General features: G+C 42.6%; 1 protein-coding gene across 12 annotated transcripts in view; it reads left to right on the forward strand.

Annotated features, from left to right (window-relative positions):
• SDCCAG8 (SHH signaling and ciliogenesis regulator SDCCAG8) overlaps nucleotides 1-13,800 on the forward strand; it is a 251,622-nt gene that overhangs the window by 130,430 nt on the left and 107,392 nt on the right. For 8 of the 12 annotated variants that reach the window (XR_015246427.1, XR_015246428.1, XM_086694748.1 and 5 more), the window contains one exon: nucleotides 6,686-6,796. The exons of 2 other annotated variants lie outside the window; for them this stretch is intronic. Coding sequence is in view for 8 of the 10 variants with exons in the window: in XM_086694748.1 (XP_086550874.1) it covers nucleotides 6,686-6,796 (111 nt within the window). In the remaining 2 variants the exon portion in view is untranslated. Of the gene's footprint in view, nucleotides 1-6,685; nucleotides 6,797-7,590; nucleotides 7,659-13,800 lie in introns of all 12 variants that reach the window. 2 more of the 12 variants (XM_086694757.1, XM_086694756.1) reach the window with 1 other exon arrangement.

A 13,800-nucleotide genomic window follows, 5' to 3' on the forward strand; every position in this document is an offset into this window, starting at 1 on the left:
GAAATAAGTGTTAGCTGCTCCCTTGTACACTGATATAAATACATGTCAGTGTGTTTTAATCTTGGCTTGGGTTTTTCGTAGGAAACAGTGTTTTCAGGTCATTATTTTGCCTTAGTCACTTAACATGTTATAATACAACTCTCATTCTCCTTCACTTTCTTCACTTCATTTTTACCCAAGAGGAAGGAGGGGCCTTTATAAAAAAGTGGAAATTCCTTCACATATTTGCTTTCGACATGTCCAAACATTTTTACAGAGCTCCTGGATTTCCATCCCTCTTGCAAGACTATCATTTACATCCATGCGGGTAGATTACTTTATGATACAATGTGTTAAAACAACCCATTTCAGGACGTTTAGATGATTGTTGTTACACGCTTCTCCATCCCTACTGTACCTGTATTGAAGCATATTCTTTTGAATCCTGCATCGTTTTCTCAGATCCGATCTGGAGGGGAATTACTGCAGGAAGCCTTCTGTTTACTTTCCAGAGAATTTAGAACTTGAGTGGCCCTACGTGCAAAACACAAGGGAGACCAACCTGCCATCAAACCTGCAGGCTGAAGCTTATCTCAGCAGGGCTACCTTTCAAATGTTTATTTCCTCTTTTATATAAATGATGTTTTCAGTGATAAGTACTTCAAAGACTTTCTCAGAGCAGGAAGCTCCATGATGCCCATAAAATGGGTATTCTGCTCTTCCCTCCTTTCCAGACCCAAAGGGGAAGATCTGACCTATGACCTGGAGAGATATTAACGTGAAATGTAGTATCTGTATCTTTTTGAAATTGAGAAGGGGTACAACAGGTTTTCCTTTTATGGTGGGTGGGTTACTTGGGGAAAGGTGATTAAGCTTCCTTTCCAGAACGTTGGAGAGCATTTAGCTTCCTTCCACCTAATAATTATTGCAAATGCTTGTTGAATGTCAGGACTCTGGTTGAGGTAATTCCCAGAAAGAGGGAATCGATTAGTCTGATAATCAGCCCACGTAAAATCCGACGCGGCTGGCCTCGGGCTTTCTTGGAGCAGGGACTCGGGGGTCACACCAGTCTGCTGTCCTTCCCTGCCAATCACAGGGCTGGACTTCTTTCTGAATGTTGCCTCCTCCTTTCAGGTTCTTCCACACCATGGAGTCACGTCCTTCAGTCTGAACTGGAGGTAGACGACATGCCCTTGATTTCAGACAGTAAGACTGGGGCATCCTAGCTTGTCCTCTTCCAATTGCACAGCCACCCCTTGGATGCACACGGGTCATGTGCACACACACCCTTTTGGGTGCTGGGGGCCTGGCAGTCTCAGCAGAAGTGCCTGAGGAAGGGAGGAGAGTTGCACTGAGCAAGGAGAGGCGCTCTGACTGGGGAGGAGTTCTGTACAGGGTTGCTTTGTGGTTTTAAGTAGAGAACTCTCAGAATACAAAAAGAGAGATGTAAAGGATGCATAAATGAGCATCTAGCACTAACCAGGCGCTGTGCCTGACTCCTGACAGCCTTGCGGCATGAAATGTGGCCTGTAAATTACGAGTCTGCGATAAATACAGAAATGGAGTGTTTGGAAACTTTTAGTTTATTTAAGTTTATTTATTTATTTTGAGAGAGAGAGAGCACGAGCAGGGGAGAGGCAGAGACAGAGGGAGAGAGAGGATCCCATGCAGGCTCTGCCTGACGTGGGGCTCAAACTCACTTACTGTGAGACCACAACCTGAACTGAAACCAAGAGTCAGACACTTCACCAACCGGGCCACCCACTCACCCCACAAACTTTTACTTTAAATTGCCACATTATCCAGTTATCCAAGTGCATGATCAGTGACCTTTATTTTTTTGTATGTTTAAATTTTTTTTTTAATTTTGCAGTAATTCATTTTTAGTCCATTTTATAAAACCAGTGCTTTGCAAAGAAAAATTAAAAAAAAAAAAAACAAAAAAACACCTTTCAGGGCACCTGGATGGCTCAGCCAGTTAAGCATCTGACTTCCACTCAGGTCATGATCTCACATTTGTGAGTTCAAGCCCCGTGTCAGGCTCTGTGCTGACAGCTCAGAGCCTGGAGCCTGCTTTGGATTCTGTGTGTGTGTGTGTCTCTCTCTCTACCCCTTCCCTACTCACACTCTTCTCTCCCAAAAATAAATACACATTTTCAAAAATTAAAAAAACAAAAAGCTTTCACACAAGAAGCTTGAACACTCTGCCTTCTCAGACCTTAGAGGAAGCCGGAGGAAGCTGAGGCATGAAATCCTGCAGCCGGGTAGGAAGGAAGGGGCCTGAGTGGAAGAGGCAGGCTTCGAACCAGGTCCGTCAGACTCCAGAGCCTGTGCTCTGAGGCTCCTGTTCACAAATAAGTGCAAAGACGTATTTCAAAGCTAAGTAGAACTGCCCTTTGGATTGCGGAACCTTAGTTCATAGGCCAGGAGGCGGGTCTCATGAACCATGTTTGGCCTCTGGCTCAGGGGAGCAAATTGTCCGTAAACGTTGAATAACTTTGCCTCTGTTCTTTATTGTTAGGGGAAATTAAGAAGGAACTGTTCTCATTTTCAGGTGACAGACGGGTTCAGGCCAACAAACCAAACTCCCAACCTCTCCTCATTTGCAAAGGAGAGTCTAGAATATTGACGTGCCGTCTTGCTCAGTGAACTTCAGTTTTTTGGGTTTTTTTTCCCCTCCTGAGTTTTATTGAAGAATTTTTAGCCTCCAGTTTCCATTTAAAAGTTAAGCTTATTTTTTTTTTCTTGTGCTCCTTTCATGAATAAATTAAGCAGAGAACGTGTCAAAAATACTTTTAAATGGATATATGTGCAACCAACATCTTCAAGTCTTGAAATAGATGGCCTTGGGACTGTTTTAAATTGCATCCTCTTTCCCTTCCCCCACCTGGTACCCGAGAGAACAGGCTGTCAGAGAGCCAGGAAAGCAAAGGCGTTTCATTTTGCCCTGGTGGACACCATGTTGCCTGAGCCCCCTCTCTCCACCTGTTTGATGGACCAAGAACCGGGGTCTCGGGGCAGCCCCGGGGCGGGAGAGGTTGGAGTCAGACGCTGCCAGAGAACGTGCGTCTGCGGGTTCTGCTTAAGTTTCCCTGGCTCGCTCGTCTCGGCTCCGTGAAGCCCGAATGTGTGTGCAATGAAACTCGATGCTGGGGATGTCTCTTCTTCTCCCCTGCCACACAGGCCCACAGCCTGGAGCATGGTGGTGGTGGCAGCCAACTCATTTTCTGGAGAAGCCCAGAGGAAACAGAGAAAGGACTGCCCACAGCACTTGCCTGACTCAACAACAATGAACATCAAGTTCAGTGAAAATAGGAGGGGTGGGGGGAGAAACAGGCTAAAACAAAATACGGTGGTTTCAGTACCTCTAAATAGGAATATTTTTCTAAAAGAGAGCTCTGATCTCCAATATTCATTTAAGGTAAATTAAAACAATGTAACTTGACGTCTAATTTCTTCTTAAACACCTCTTCCTAATTGGAAGTGTTGCCTAGACGAATTACCAGGCATTACTTACTTGTTATTTAATGTTTTCCTGATACCCACGAGTAGATTATATAGTGATTCATTGATGTGAAATGTTGGAATCAAAGCTCATTTTTAGGATCCTGAGAAAGGAAGAGGTCTGAGGAATATCCAGTTTCACTCAGTGCCCACCTGGGGCCATGTCTCACGGGGGACCAGGGCCCAGTGCAAGTTAAACACATTTTTATTAAGCTACTACTCTGTTAGATCGGCTTAGCAGACAGTGTAGCTCCCTGAATTCAGGAACTCAGAGCGGACACCAAATGGGTCAGAAAGCATTTGGAAGCAGTGTGTAAAGCTGGTATCCAGCTGAGGGGAACACTGTTCCACCTTGGCTCTGGGTGACCTCTCCACAGCGGGCCCCAGTCACCTGAGGGAGGGCAGAGAGCCAGGCAGAGTATGAAGGGATTCCTTTGGGAGGGCACCAGTGTCTGGTCACGTATCCCTCCAACACCTGTATTGTATCTACCCCCCCCCCCCCCCCCGCCAAGAAGCCTATTTCCAGCCAGATTTGCCAAAAGAATCCAGCCTGTGTCAAGAGTGTAATTATTCTAAATATAACTATACCAACAAAAGAAGGATATCAAACAAAGTTAACAGGTCACTATTGGGATATATGCAAAGGGTGGAGGTGGGGGCGGGGTGTTCAAGATGAGGCATTAAGAGTGGGTTTTAGCAGGTTCAAGGTTGGTTTCCCAGCACCTAGTCTGAAGTGTGGTTCACCAGCCTGGGCAGAGCTTGACTTTCACACTAGCGCTGGTTCTGTTTCTGAGGATCTCCTGTCCCCTTGGGAAGAAGTCTCCCACCGTACTTTATTTACTACAGATCTTAACTGTAATTTTAGGAGGATAAATGTGAGTATGAATATCACTGAGACGCAATCAGGGCTCTGTAAATCTTGAGGCGTCACTCATCTGCTCAGGGATGACGCCACCGATGCGAACTCGTGTAAAATAAATTCGTTAGCAGGCACAACGCGTTGCTCAGTCTAGAAAACTTCAGGGCCATTGAGGCAAGGTCAGATTAGGCAAGTCCTTTTATGGCCAGGCGGTGGTGGTGACAAGTCAGGGACACCGAGAGAATGTATTGTTAAATATACGGCTTCCCGTGTGCTCACTCCTCAATGGCTCTCTTTGTCTTTGGAGGAGAACCACCTTGCCACTCCCGACAGTAACTGTTTGTCAAACGAGGAATAATGAAAGCGGCCCCTGCAAAGTTGGATATCTTTAAGCTCTGTCCTTACTGCCCTGATGGCAGTTCTGGATTCTGAACCTGTTTCTGAAATAAAGCATTGATTCAGGATCCGTCGCTATTGAATAGGTCCACAGTGTTTGGCTGAGGAAAGATGATGATTATATTAAGGAACGATAAAATTCATGCACGGTGGAAACAGAGCCCATTTCGGAACCGTAGAGGAGCCCCAATTCAGATCTTGCGCTCAGACTGATTTGCACAAAGGGTTATCTGTTCAAAGTGGAAGAAAGAATGACAGCATGAGACAACTCACGTAACTAATAAACTTTTGAGATGCTGTTTCCTATGTTTGCTTTTCATTAAATTCGGGAACGGTTGCGACGTTGTTGTGATTCAGTCAACATTTATTCCTATCTGTTTTTCATATACAAAGGCTTAGGGATGCCAGAAAATAAACTGTTAACGGAGAATTAACTTCTTTGGCACGCTCTCATACTTATCTTCCAAATTAAAGAAAATGAAATGGGCAGAAACAGAGTGTAGATTACCTCCTTTTTGTCAAAAATGGTGGGAATTTGAAAATTAATAATAAAAAAGGGAACAGATGCAGTAACATGCCAGAGGGAGATTAATGTGGAGAGTAAAATCTGTGAGCAACAAAACTGAAGCAAACTGAATCAGTGGGAGGTGGTTGTACAATCAAAATCAGGATAAAAGAGAAATTACAAACAACCCTGCACTTGTCAAAGTAGTAGTAATGAAAGCCTGACTCTGCCAGCAGTGAGAACCTGTGTTAGCACTTTGGGGTAAGGACGGTAGCCGGGTGCCAGGTAGGAGGGCAGTGTTAGGTTCCTGGGCAACAGCCATCTTGTGTCGAACAGATGGCGCCGAAAGCTGGCAGGGGAGGGGCTCCTTAGCAGAACTAATCAGACAGTAACAGATAGGGCAGCTGGGAAGACTGACCACAGAGAGGGAGTCTGCGGGGTAGCCGAGTGCCATGATGTCTGCAGTGGTGTGCCCATTGGTCTGAGATAAGACCTTGCAATGTCTTTCCCATCCACGGAAGAGCAGGAACTTTTGTTCGAGAAGAAAAATGGAGTGGAACGGTAGCACAGTTGGGGGCGGGGGTGGGTTCTCGGGGTAGGGACTGAGAAGGGAAGACTGGGCCATCTCGAAATTTGCGGTGGGGGGCTGCAGTCCCGGCCTCCACGCAACCTTGGTTTTCGCCGTCTGTGCCCTTCCGCCGTCCTGATGTGGCCGCGGTGGCAACGTGGAATGATCACTTTATGTATTTTATGCATCAGAGAGTTTCCGGGATCCAGGCTGTACTTACAATCAGAGGAGACTCTTTGCTATGATTTCTACCACCCAGGTCTCTAACAAATGAAAACCCAAACCAACATACGATGCGTGCGTTTGTGCTTGGTGATTTCTCATGACCTGATTGATACCGTTCTTGATTCAGAGCAGCTCGCCTTTCTTTTCTTTCCCCTGTAACTGCGGGTTGAACGTCAAGATGTTGGGCATAAATCCGAGCCCCGATCCTTAAAACAAAAGTAAGATTAAGTCTTTCTGAAAGAAAGGAAGGTGAAAACGATCTATTAAATTCAATAACTTATTAAGGAATCCTTTCTTTTCAAAATCTAGAGTTGGGACCTTCAGGTTAAAACTATTACTTTAACAAAGAAATGCAGATCTCCTACATCTGTTTTTGAACTAGTATATTTCCCTCTCTCTCTCTCTCTCTCTCTTTTTGCAGAAGCTTTGTAGCTTGGCTCAATTTATTCATTTTGGAGGGGGAGGGGGAAACGTTACCAGGATTTGAAATAGGTGGTATAACATAGCCATATGCTATTTATGCAGCAGTTTCTGCAATAAATCTAATTTGGTCCTGTCAAAAAATTAGACTTATTTGATACAGCAGCACATTAGTAAATGATTGTGGCAGATTTAAAGTTGACATTTAGTCTCTCCTCACTCTGAACAGAATCTCGCAGATCTGCCTCTTCCCCCTTGATCGACTCTATGAAAATGTCTCAGTTCTTTGTCCTGCGGTCCTGCAGATATTTTCACATCCAAGAGAAGGTCTTGCCTTGAGGTAACTGAGGAAGGGGGCGGAAGAAGGAATAGCCTCTGTTTTTAAAAGACTCCGTGAATAGATGGGCAGAAAAATCAATACACCAGAGGAAAACTCACTGTGTTTTCATCATGTTCAGTTCTTAGAAAAGCAGAACTGTTAGTCTCATTCAGAATGTAGATAAATTAAGGAAGGTCAAGTTCTCTGTTACGGAGTTGAAATATTTTTACCTTCCGTCCTACGTCCATATGCTGTTTGAGGAAAACTCCTATCAGAGAATGCGGATGACATCAGCTCTCTGCCTTTACCTAGCAGGGCCCTTAGAAGCTGCTCCTCTGCTCTCTCCTGCGCCCTGGCACAGCCCTGCCTCAGTGCCGCTCGATTTTTCCTGTAAAATGTGTGTTTCAGGTGTTGGTCTCAAACTATCTCCAACTTTCTCCCAGCTTTTCCATTTAAAACATCAAATAAGCCTAGTACACATTAGGCAGATGAATGTTAACAGTATTCTCTGAATTCCTTCAATGAGTCCCTTTGGAAAAGTAATCGAGATATTCTTTCCCTTTCCTTTTTCTTACGTGCTTCTGGAGGGGAGAAGTGTGTGCGCGTGTGCACATTCCCGCATCTGTGCGTGAGCATAAGTGATGTGAGACTGAGTGGTTTTTCATTTGTTTACATTCTTACCATATACATTTTCCGAAACCAGCCTACGAGTGTGTTTCTGAAACGCAGTCAGCTAAGGATGAAGCGTTCCTTCACGGTGATTTAAGCAGCCCTGTGAAACTGGCATTCTGCTCACACCTCTTTCTTGTATATAGCAAAGCAGCCCATGGAAGTGATCAAATTACCGGGACTCTTTCCGTGCTATTCAGAAGCAGGCATCCAGGTAACCAAACTACCCTCAAGCACAGATCACACTCCAGGGAAAAAAAAAAAAAAGCCCAGAAAAAGAGCAAACAAACCTGCCGGGTGAATTAGATGGTAGTTCTGAAATTTCCTCCACACGAAAATTATTTAGAAATCATGTTTTGGGGGAATTGAAAGAAGGAAGCACCTCAAAGAATCCACATTTTGCGTCCAAAAAATCCACATATTAAATTATATAATATATATTAGATCAGAATGATTTATAGGACATAGGGCATTTTGGAGATTCGTAATAAAATTGAAATTCGAGCTTAAAAAGAATGTTCTCAGCCCTCGGATTTGAAGCTGTCTCTGTCGGGTTTTGTTTTGGTTTTTATATTTAGCATCACAACAGTTTTCCTTAATACATCTGAAGAATTGTTCTGAGAAAGTCTTTTTTGTAAATTGTAAATATTTAATCAATCAAACCCTTAAGATTCATATTTTAAATTACTTGTTTTTAGACTGCTTTTATTAATAAAACCTGCTTGCAATTTTATGTCAATGGCAAAAGCCTCAATTTTTATCTTTTCTGAAAAGAAGTCAGAAAATTTTCCTGACTTGATTAATGGTACTTAATAAAAGCCTGTACAATAGGATTAAGTCTTGGGATAATTCTTCCAAACGTAAAAGCAGCTTATGAACGAAGTACCATCCAGGTTTACAGTTAGCTTCACGTTTGTAACAGTGCTTTGGCTAAAATTTGTGCCATCTACTTCCTCCTAAAAAAAAAAAAAAGTGATCTCCCTTTTTCTTCTAAGAAAATTGAATCGAGTCTTTGGTTTGTCTTTTTCCTAAAGAATACAGTTGCCTAAAATACCGGTAAGGAATTCAGCATCAAGTGATTTCATGTCCGATTTATGAAAGGAGGGCAATTACTCGCTAGCTGTGGATGGATGACAGAATAAATTCAGTTGAGAGTATAATTTTCACCTAATTTTGATGAGTTAAATTTTTTTCACAGAACTGGCCTATTGGTACAACTTCCATTTCTTTAGATAGATGGTGTGTTTGTTGGGCAACATATATTTATTTGAATATTATTGAAGCCGAATTGTTCCTTTTTTAAATGATGGAATTTAAAACACACTTGATTTGTATATCCTGGGTTCAGTTTCTCAAAGCAGTAATGGCGCTGTGTGTTAATATATAGCTTATAATTGAAATGGTACATATTTGTACATTGTAAGCATTTCAGTGTAAAATTTCTTAATTGGAATACTCTTTCCCTTGGCTAATTCATTAGTGAAAATATTTATTCCTCAAGTTAATGCTGTATAGTACGAAGCAATTTTTGCATAGTGTAAACTTGTTTATGGTATTTTGATTTCACTTTAAAACTTTTATTTTGCTTCTTATACATATAGTTCATACTTGATATAATAAGTGCAGACACACATGAAGGAAATACATATCAGCTGTCTGGTTTTACAAATGATCATTAAAATACCACGTCTTACTACTTTGACTCCAAATTATTGTCTTCCCGAACCCAAAAGTAATTTTCACAAGTGCGTTACACAACAGAACTTCATCTTCTGCTGGTTAGCAGGAGAGGATTTAAATCCGTGCCGACAGTTCATTTGACAATGACCTTGAGGGGCTTTGCTTCTTGAAGAAGAAAGCAGAAGCTTGCGGTAAACAAAGTTCACTTCTGACAGATGGATTGAATGACAGAAAGGTTGCGAGTGCCAGAATAGCCCTGGCAGAGGAGGAAATGTTCAGTGGAATCCAACAGGAGAGGAGGTGTGAACAGGTGCAGGGTTGCTGACGGAAGGGGAACCAGATGGAGGGAGCCACAGCCAGTTTATTTAAAGGAAAAGGCAGAAAACATTGAAAGGCTGTGCGATCAGTGGCTAAAAGTGTTCATAGAGGAAGGTAAAAATTCACAAAGCAAAACTGCACAGTGGGGTAGCTAACACTTAGCATAATGGTAGTAATTTGTGAGTTTAGTTTGGAAGTTGCAATTGAAACACATTCATCTTGGCTCTTGACACCATCAAGTATAGATATTTGAGAGTTGTTTATTTTTTTTTTAAGTTTCTAAGCTTTTTTTAATCCATCCATTAATTTAATTTTTTCCAGCCAGAAGCTCCGTTGTGATAATACCAAAATTGTGTCGTCAGCTAGGAAAAGAAAAAAAAAAAAATTTAAAGTGAAGGTTAACATTCCATTCAGATGGATCTTGTGATGCCTTAGTTTTGTTCACATATGGGAAGCAAATGCACTCACTGTTGGGTGACATCTGTAATATCTAAGAAATTTGCAATGTTGGAATAGATGCTGTTGGTTGCTTTTGTTGTTCGGAGTCTCTGTTCATTTTGTGAAGTCCAGTTTGATTGCTGCAGTGGGATTAATGCTCTCTAAAATACATATTTGCCTGTCTGATCTGCAGGTTAATTTCTGTTGCTGGGGTTGCCCTGGTTTTCACTGACTTTCCGTGACCTGCCTTCAGGCAGACACCTGCAATCTCAAGAATCATTTGCAATACAAACAGTATATAGCAGAGCAAGGATGGAGGGCTTTCCTAGTTTCTTAGACCTATTAAAATTAAACTTTCTGCAAACCAAAGACCTCCTTGCGAATCCCCTGCCTGGTCGCATCATGCATGCCGTTTTTGTGGGCCCTCGTCTACCACTGTTGTCCTTGAGAAGTTTCCTACGTTCCATTACTGATAAGGCGATGCCAATAGAGGAGGAGCTGAAGCAGCCCCCAAGAGAAGTGATGAAAGTGCACGATTATGTTGAGATTTTAAAAATCTGGTAATTGATCCACAAGAGTTCCTGCACACTTTTCACAAAGATGCAATACTCAGAGTGTATTCAGCAAGCACCGTATTCACATGTATTCACATTCCCCGTCTCAGAGCAGCCTGGATCAAATAGATTATGGTGGAGTCGGGTGGGTGTTTCAGAGCATTCTGATTTTAGAGATCACATCCATGGCATAGCATGCTTTTGTCAGTGCAAAGAAAGAACTGAAATCTGACTAGTAATTATAGAAGATGTTTGTTTACACCTGTGTTGTTTATGGAGATCCGTGCTCTTGGTCTTTTTTTTTTTTTTTTTTTTTTTTTTTTGAGACTGAATGAGGCTATACACAACTGTATATGTGAAGGAAAAATCGTAAATGATTTCTTCTCACAAAAGGAAATTGATCATCTGTATTTAAAATCAGCTCCAAAACGTGCCTGTTTCTCCCCACTTGTTAAGAAGTTTTCATCTAATAAATGTTCTTTATGAATCTAAAATTTTACATAAAACTGATTAGAGCATACTTGCTTTAATCGTAATGTATTGATTCTGCCATCTCTTCTGTCATAGCTCCTGAATACCTTTATACAATCCTTTTTACAACAACATAGAGCCTTTGTATGATAATGTAAAAAACGAGCACTGACCTGCTGTGTAACATAATACCATGAAACTCACCTGAGTTATGGGATACAAACAGAAAGGCTCTAAAAAGAAACTGCAACAATGAGTCATCATTTGATACGTCACAAATTAAATTGCAAAGCTCTTTATAGGTAGAACTGATAGCTTTCCAGAAATATGTAAATTAATTGTACTTAGCATAATGTCTTATGTCATGGGGGTCTTGAAATTTTTTGAATGATGGGATAATGGGTTGATTACTGTTAAAGAGGCATTCATTCAACAGTAGGTATACAGCTGCTGTAGATTTTTTAAAAAAAAAAATTGTTTTAATGTTTGGGGTGCCTGGGTGGCTCAGTCGGTTGAGCGTCCGACTTCGGCTCAGGTCATGATCTCACGGTCTGTGAGTTCGAGCCCCGCATCGGGCTCTGTGCTGACAGCTCAGAGCCTGGAGCCTGCTTCGGATTCTGTGTCTCCCTCTCTCTGCACCTCCCCTACTCATGCTCCATCTCTCTCTCTCTGTCTCTCTGTCAAAAATAAATAAACTCAAAAAAAATTGTTTTAATGTTTATTTTTGACAGAGAGAGAGACAGTGCAAGCAGGAAAGGGGTAGAGAGAGAGGGAGACACAGAATGTGAAGCAGGCTCCAGGCTCTGAGCTGTTGGCACAGAGCCCTATGCAGGGCTCGAACTCATGAGCTGTGAGCTCATGACCTGAGCCAAAGTTGGACGCTCAACGAACTGAGCCACCCAGGCGCCCCTGTGATGGACATGTTTCTAAGGATCGATGATTTCTTGTTGGGATCTGTTGGCAACATTGTGGGCAAATGTCAAGTCGAAGCAAAAAGCCTTTTACTCAATTTTTTCATATGGCTAGAGGATGTTTTCTAATTAATTAATTAATTAATTTTTTACATTTATTTATTGAGAGACAGAGACAGAGCGTGAGCAGGGGGAGGGGCAGAGAGAGAGGGAGACACAGAATCCGAAGCAGGCTCCAGGCTCTGAGCTGTCAGCCCAGAGCCCAATGCGGGGCTCGAACTCACGAGCTGCGAGATCACGACCTGAGCCGAAGTCGGACGCTTAACCGACTGAGCCACCCAGGTGCCCCTTTGCTGTAGGCTTTTTAAATGAAGAGGGTGTGATCCTTCTTTACAGTATCTAACAACCTAGTGGACAGGGTGTACATAAGTGTGTGTGTGTGTGTGTGTGTGTGTGTGTGTGTGTGTGTAATCTAGAAAACAGTATTTAGATTTAGAAACCTTCCTTAACTCACATTGTGAGTGGATGAATTGTGAAACTACCCATCTAGTCCAACCCTCATTCTCTTGTGTGACAACTGAGGTGCAGTGAGGCTCAGGGACTTGCGCGAGGTCAACTGTTCTTCATGGAAGCCAAACGTGGGCTCTCCGTCCCCTTGCTCTTAGTTCAGTGCTCCTTCTGGTAGTCCACGTTATATGCCCCTGGTATTCAGTGATAATAGGACTGGTCTGAATAAACCTATCAAAATCTTTCTGTGGAAGTCTTGCACAACATATTGCTGAAAGGAAAAATAAGTCTCTTTTTGGACCTTCCCACATGGTTACTGTTTCTTGAAACAAACAAATAAAAGAGCTGTACCTTACAAACAGCAATTAAAACTTTTGGAACGTTACTCACATTGACTCCCTTAATCTCCACAAGAGCCTTTCAGGTAGATCCTTGCCATGAGGCCCATTTTACAGATAAGAAAACGGAGTTGAATGGAGGCTACTACCTTGACCAGGGTCACAGTGCTGGCAGTTAGGTAGAGTAGGGATTCAGGCCTCAGCAATTAGGCTCCCGGACAGGTTTATGCATTATACTTCCTATATTGCCTGTGATGGTAGGTGTTGTGAGAAAATCAATCCTGTGACCACTTCCTTTTGGAAAGTTAAATTAAATAGGGTTCTTGACAGCCTTCAAAATGCTCAGTAACGCACACTGTGACTCTTCGAGAGGAATTTCTATTTTCAGCATTTCCCAAATGTATATGACTCATGGAAACTCTTCCATTAAATCTCCACATTCTCTCCCAGGAATCAGGTTTTTTAGGAATACACTTTGTGGGGGGCGCCTGGGTGGCTGGGTGGGGGTTGGGTGTCAGATTCTTGATTCTGGCTCAGGTCATGATCTCACAGTTCATTGGATCAAGCCCTGCATCAGGCTCTGTGCTCACAGCACAGAACCAGCTTGGGATTCTCTTTCTCCTCTCTCTCTGCCCCTCCCCAGCTTGTGTGCATGTGCTGTCTCGCTCTCTCTCAAAATAAGTAAGTAAACATTAAAAAAGAGAAACACACTTTGGGAAAAACTAATCTAAATTAATTTGTGGTGGGGTGACAGAATTACCACATGGGACGTGTTTTTATCAGTACCTCTAGAACTTTTCTCCCTGGCCCTGCCCCCTACCTCCCGTTCATGCAGAGAGCAGGTGGGTGGGTACCCTTCAGTTTGGGTTGTCTGTCCTCCAAAGCGGGGCGAGCGTCGGGGAGCATCTCTGACCATTACTTGAGCAGTTAGCTGTGCCAGAGTCACATGACAATGACTCCTTCCATGGCTACCATTTCAACTTGGCCTTTGTCTGGTAATAGCTCTTGAAAATAAAGGTGACAAGTAACTAGTTGATCAGATTTAGGAACCTCTCAGAGCCTGACTCTTGGAATCAGATTTCATAGAATAAAATATCATGGATGCTTTTGGATATAAATCCTTTCAGACAAACTTCTGC

This window comes from Puma concolor, chromosome E4 (assembly GCF_028749965.1).
Source record: "Puma concolor isolate L17-30 chromosome E4, mPumCon1.1.hap2, whole genome shotgun sequence".
Taxonomy (NCBI): Eukaryota; Metazoa; Chordata; class Mammalia; order Carnivora; family Felidae; genus Puma; species Puma concolor.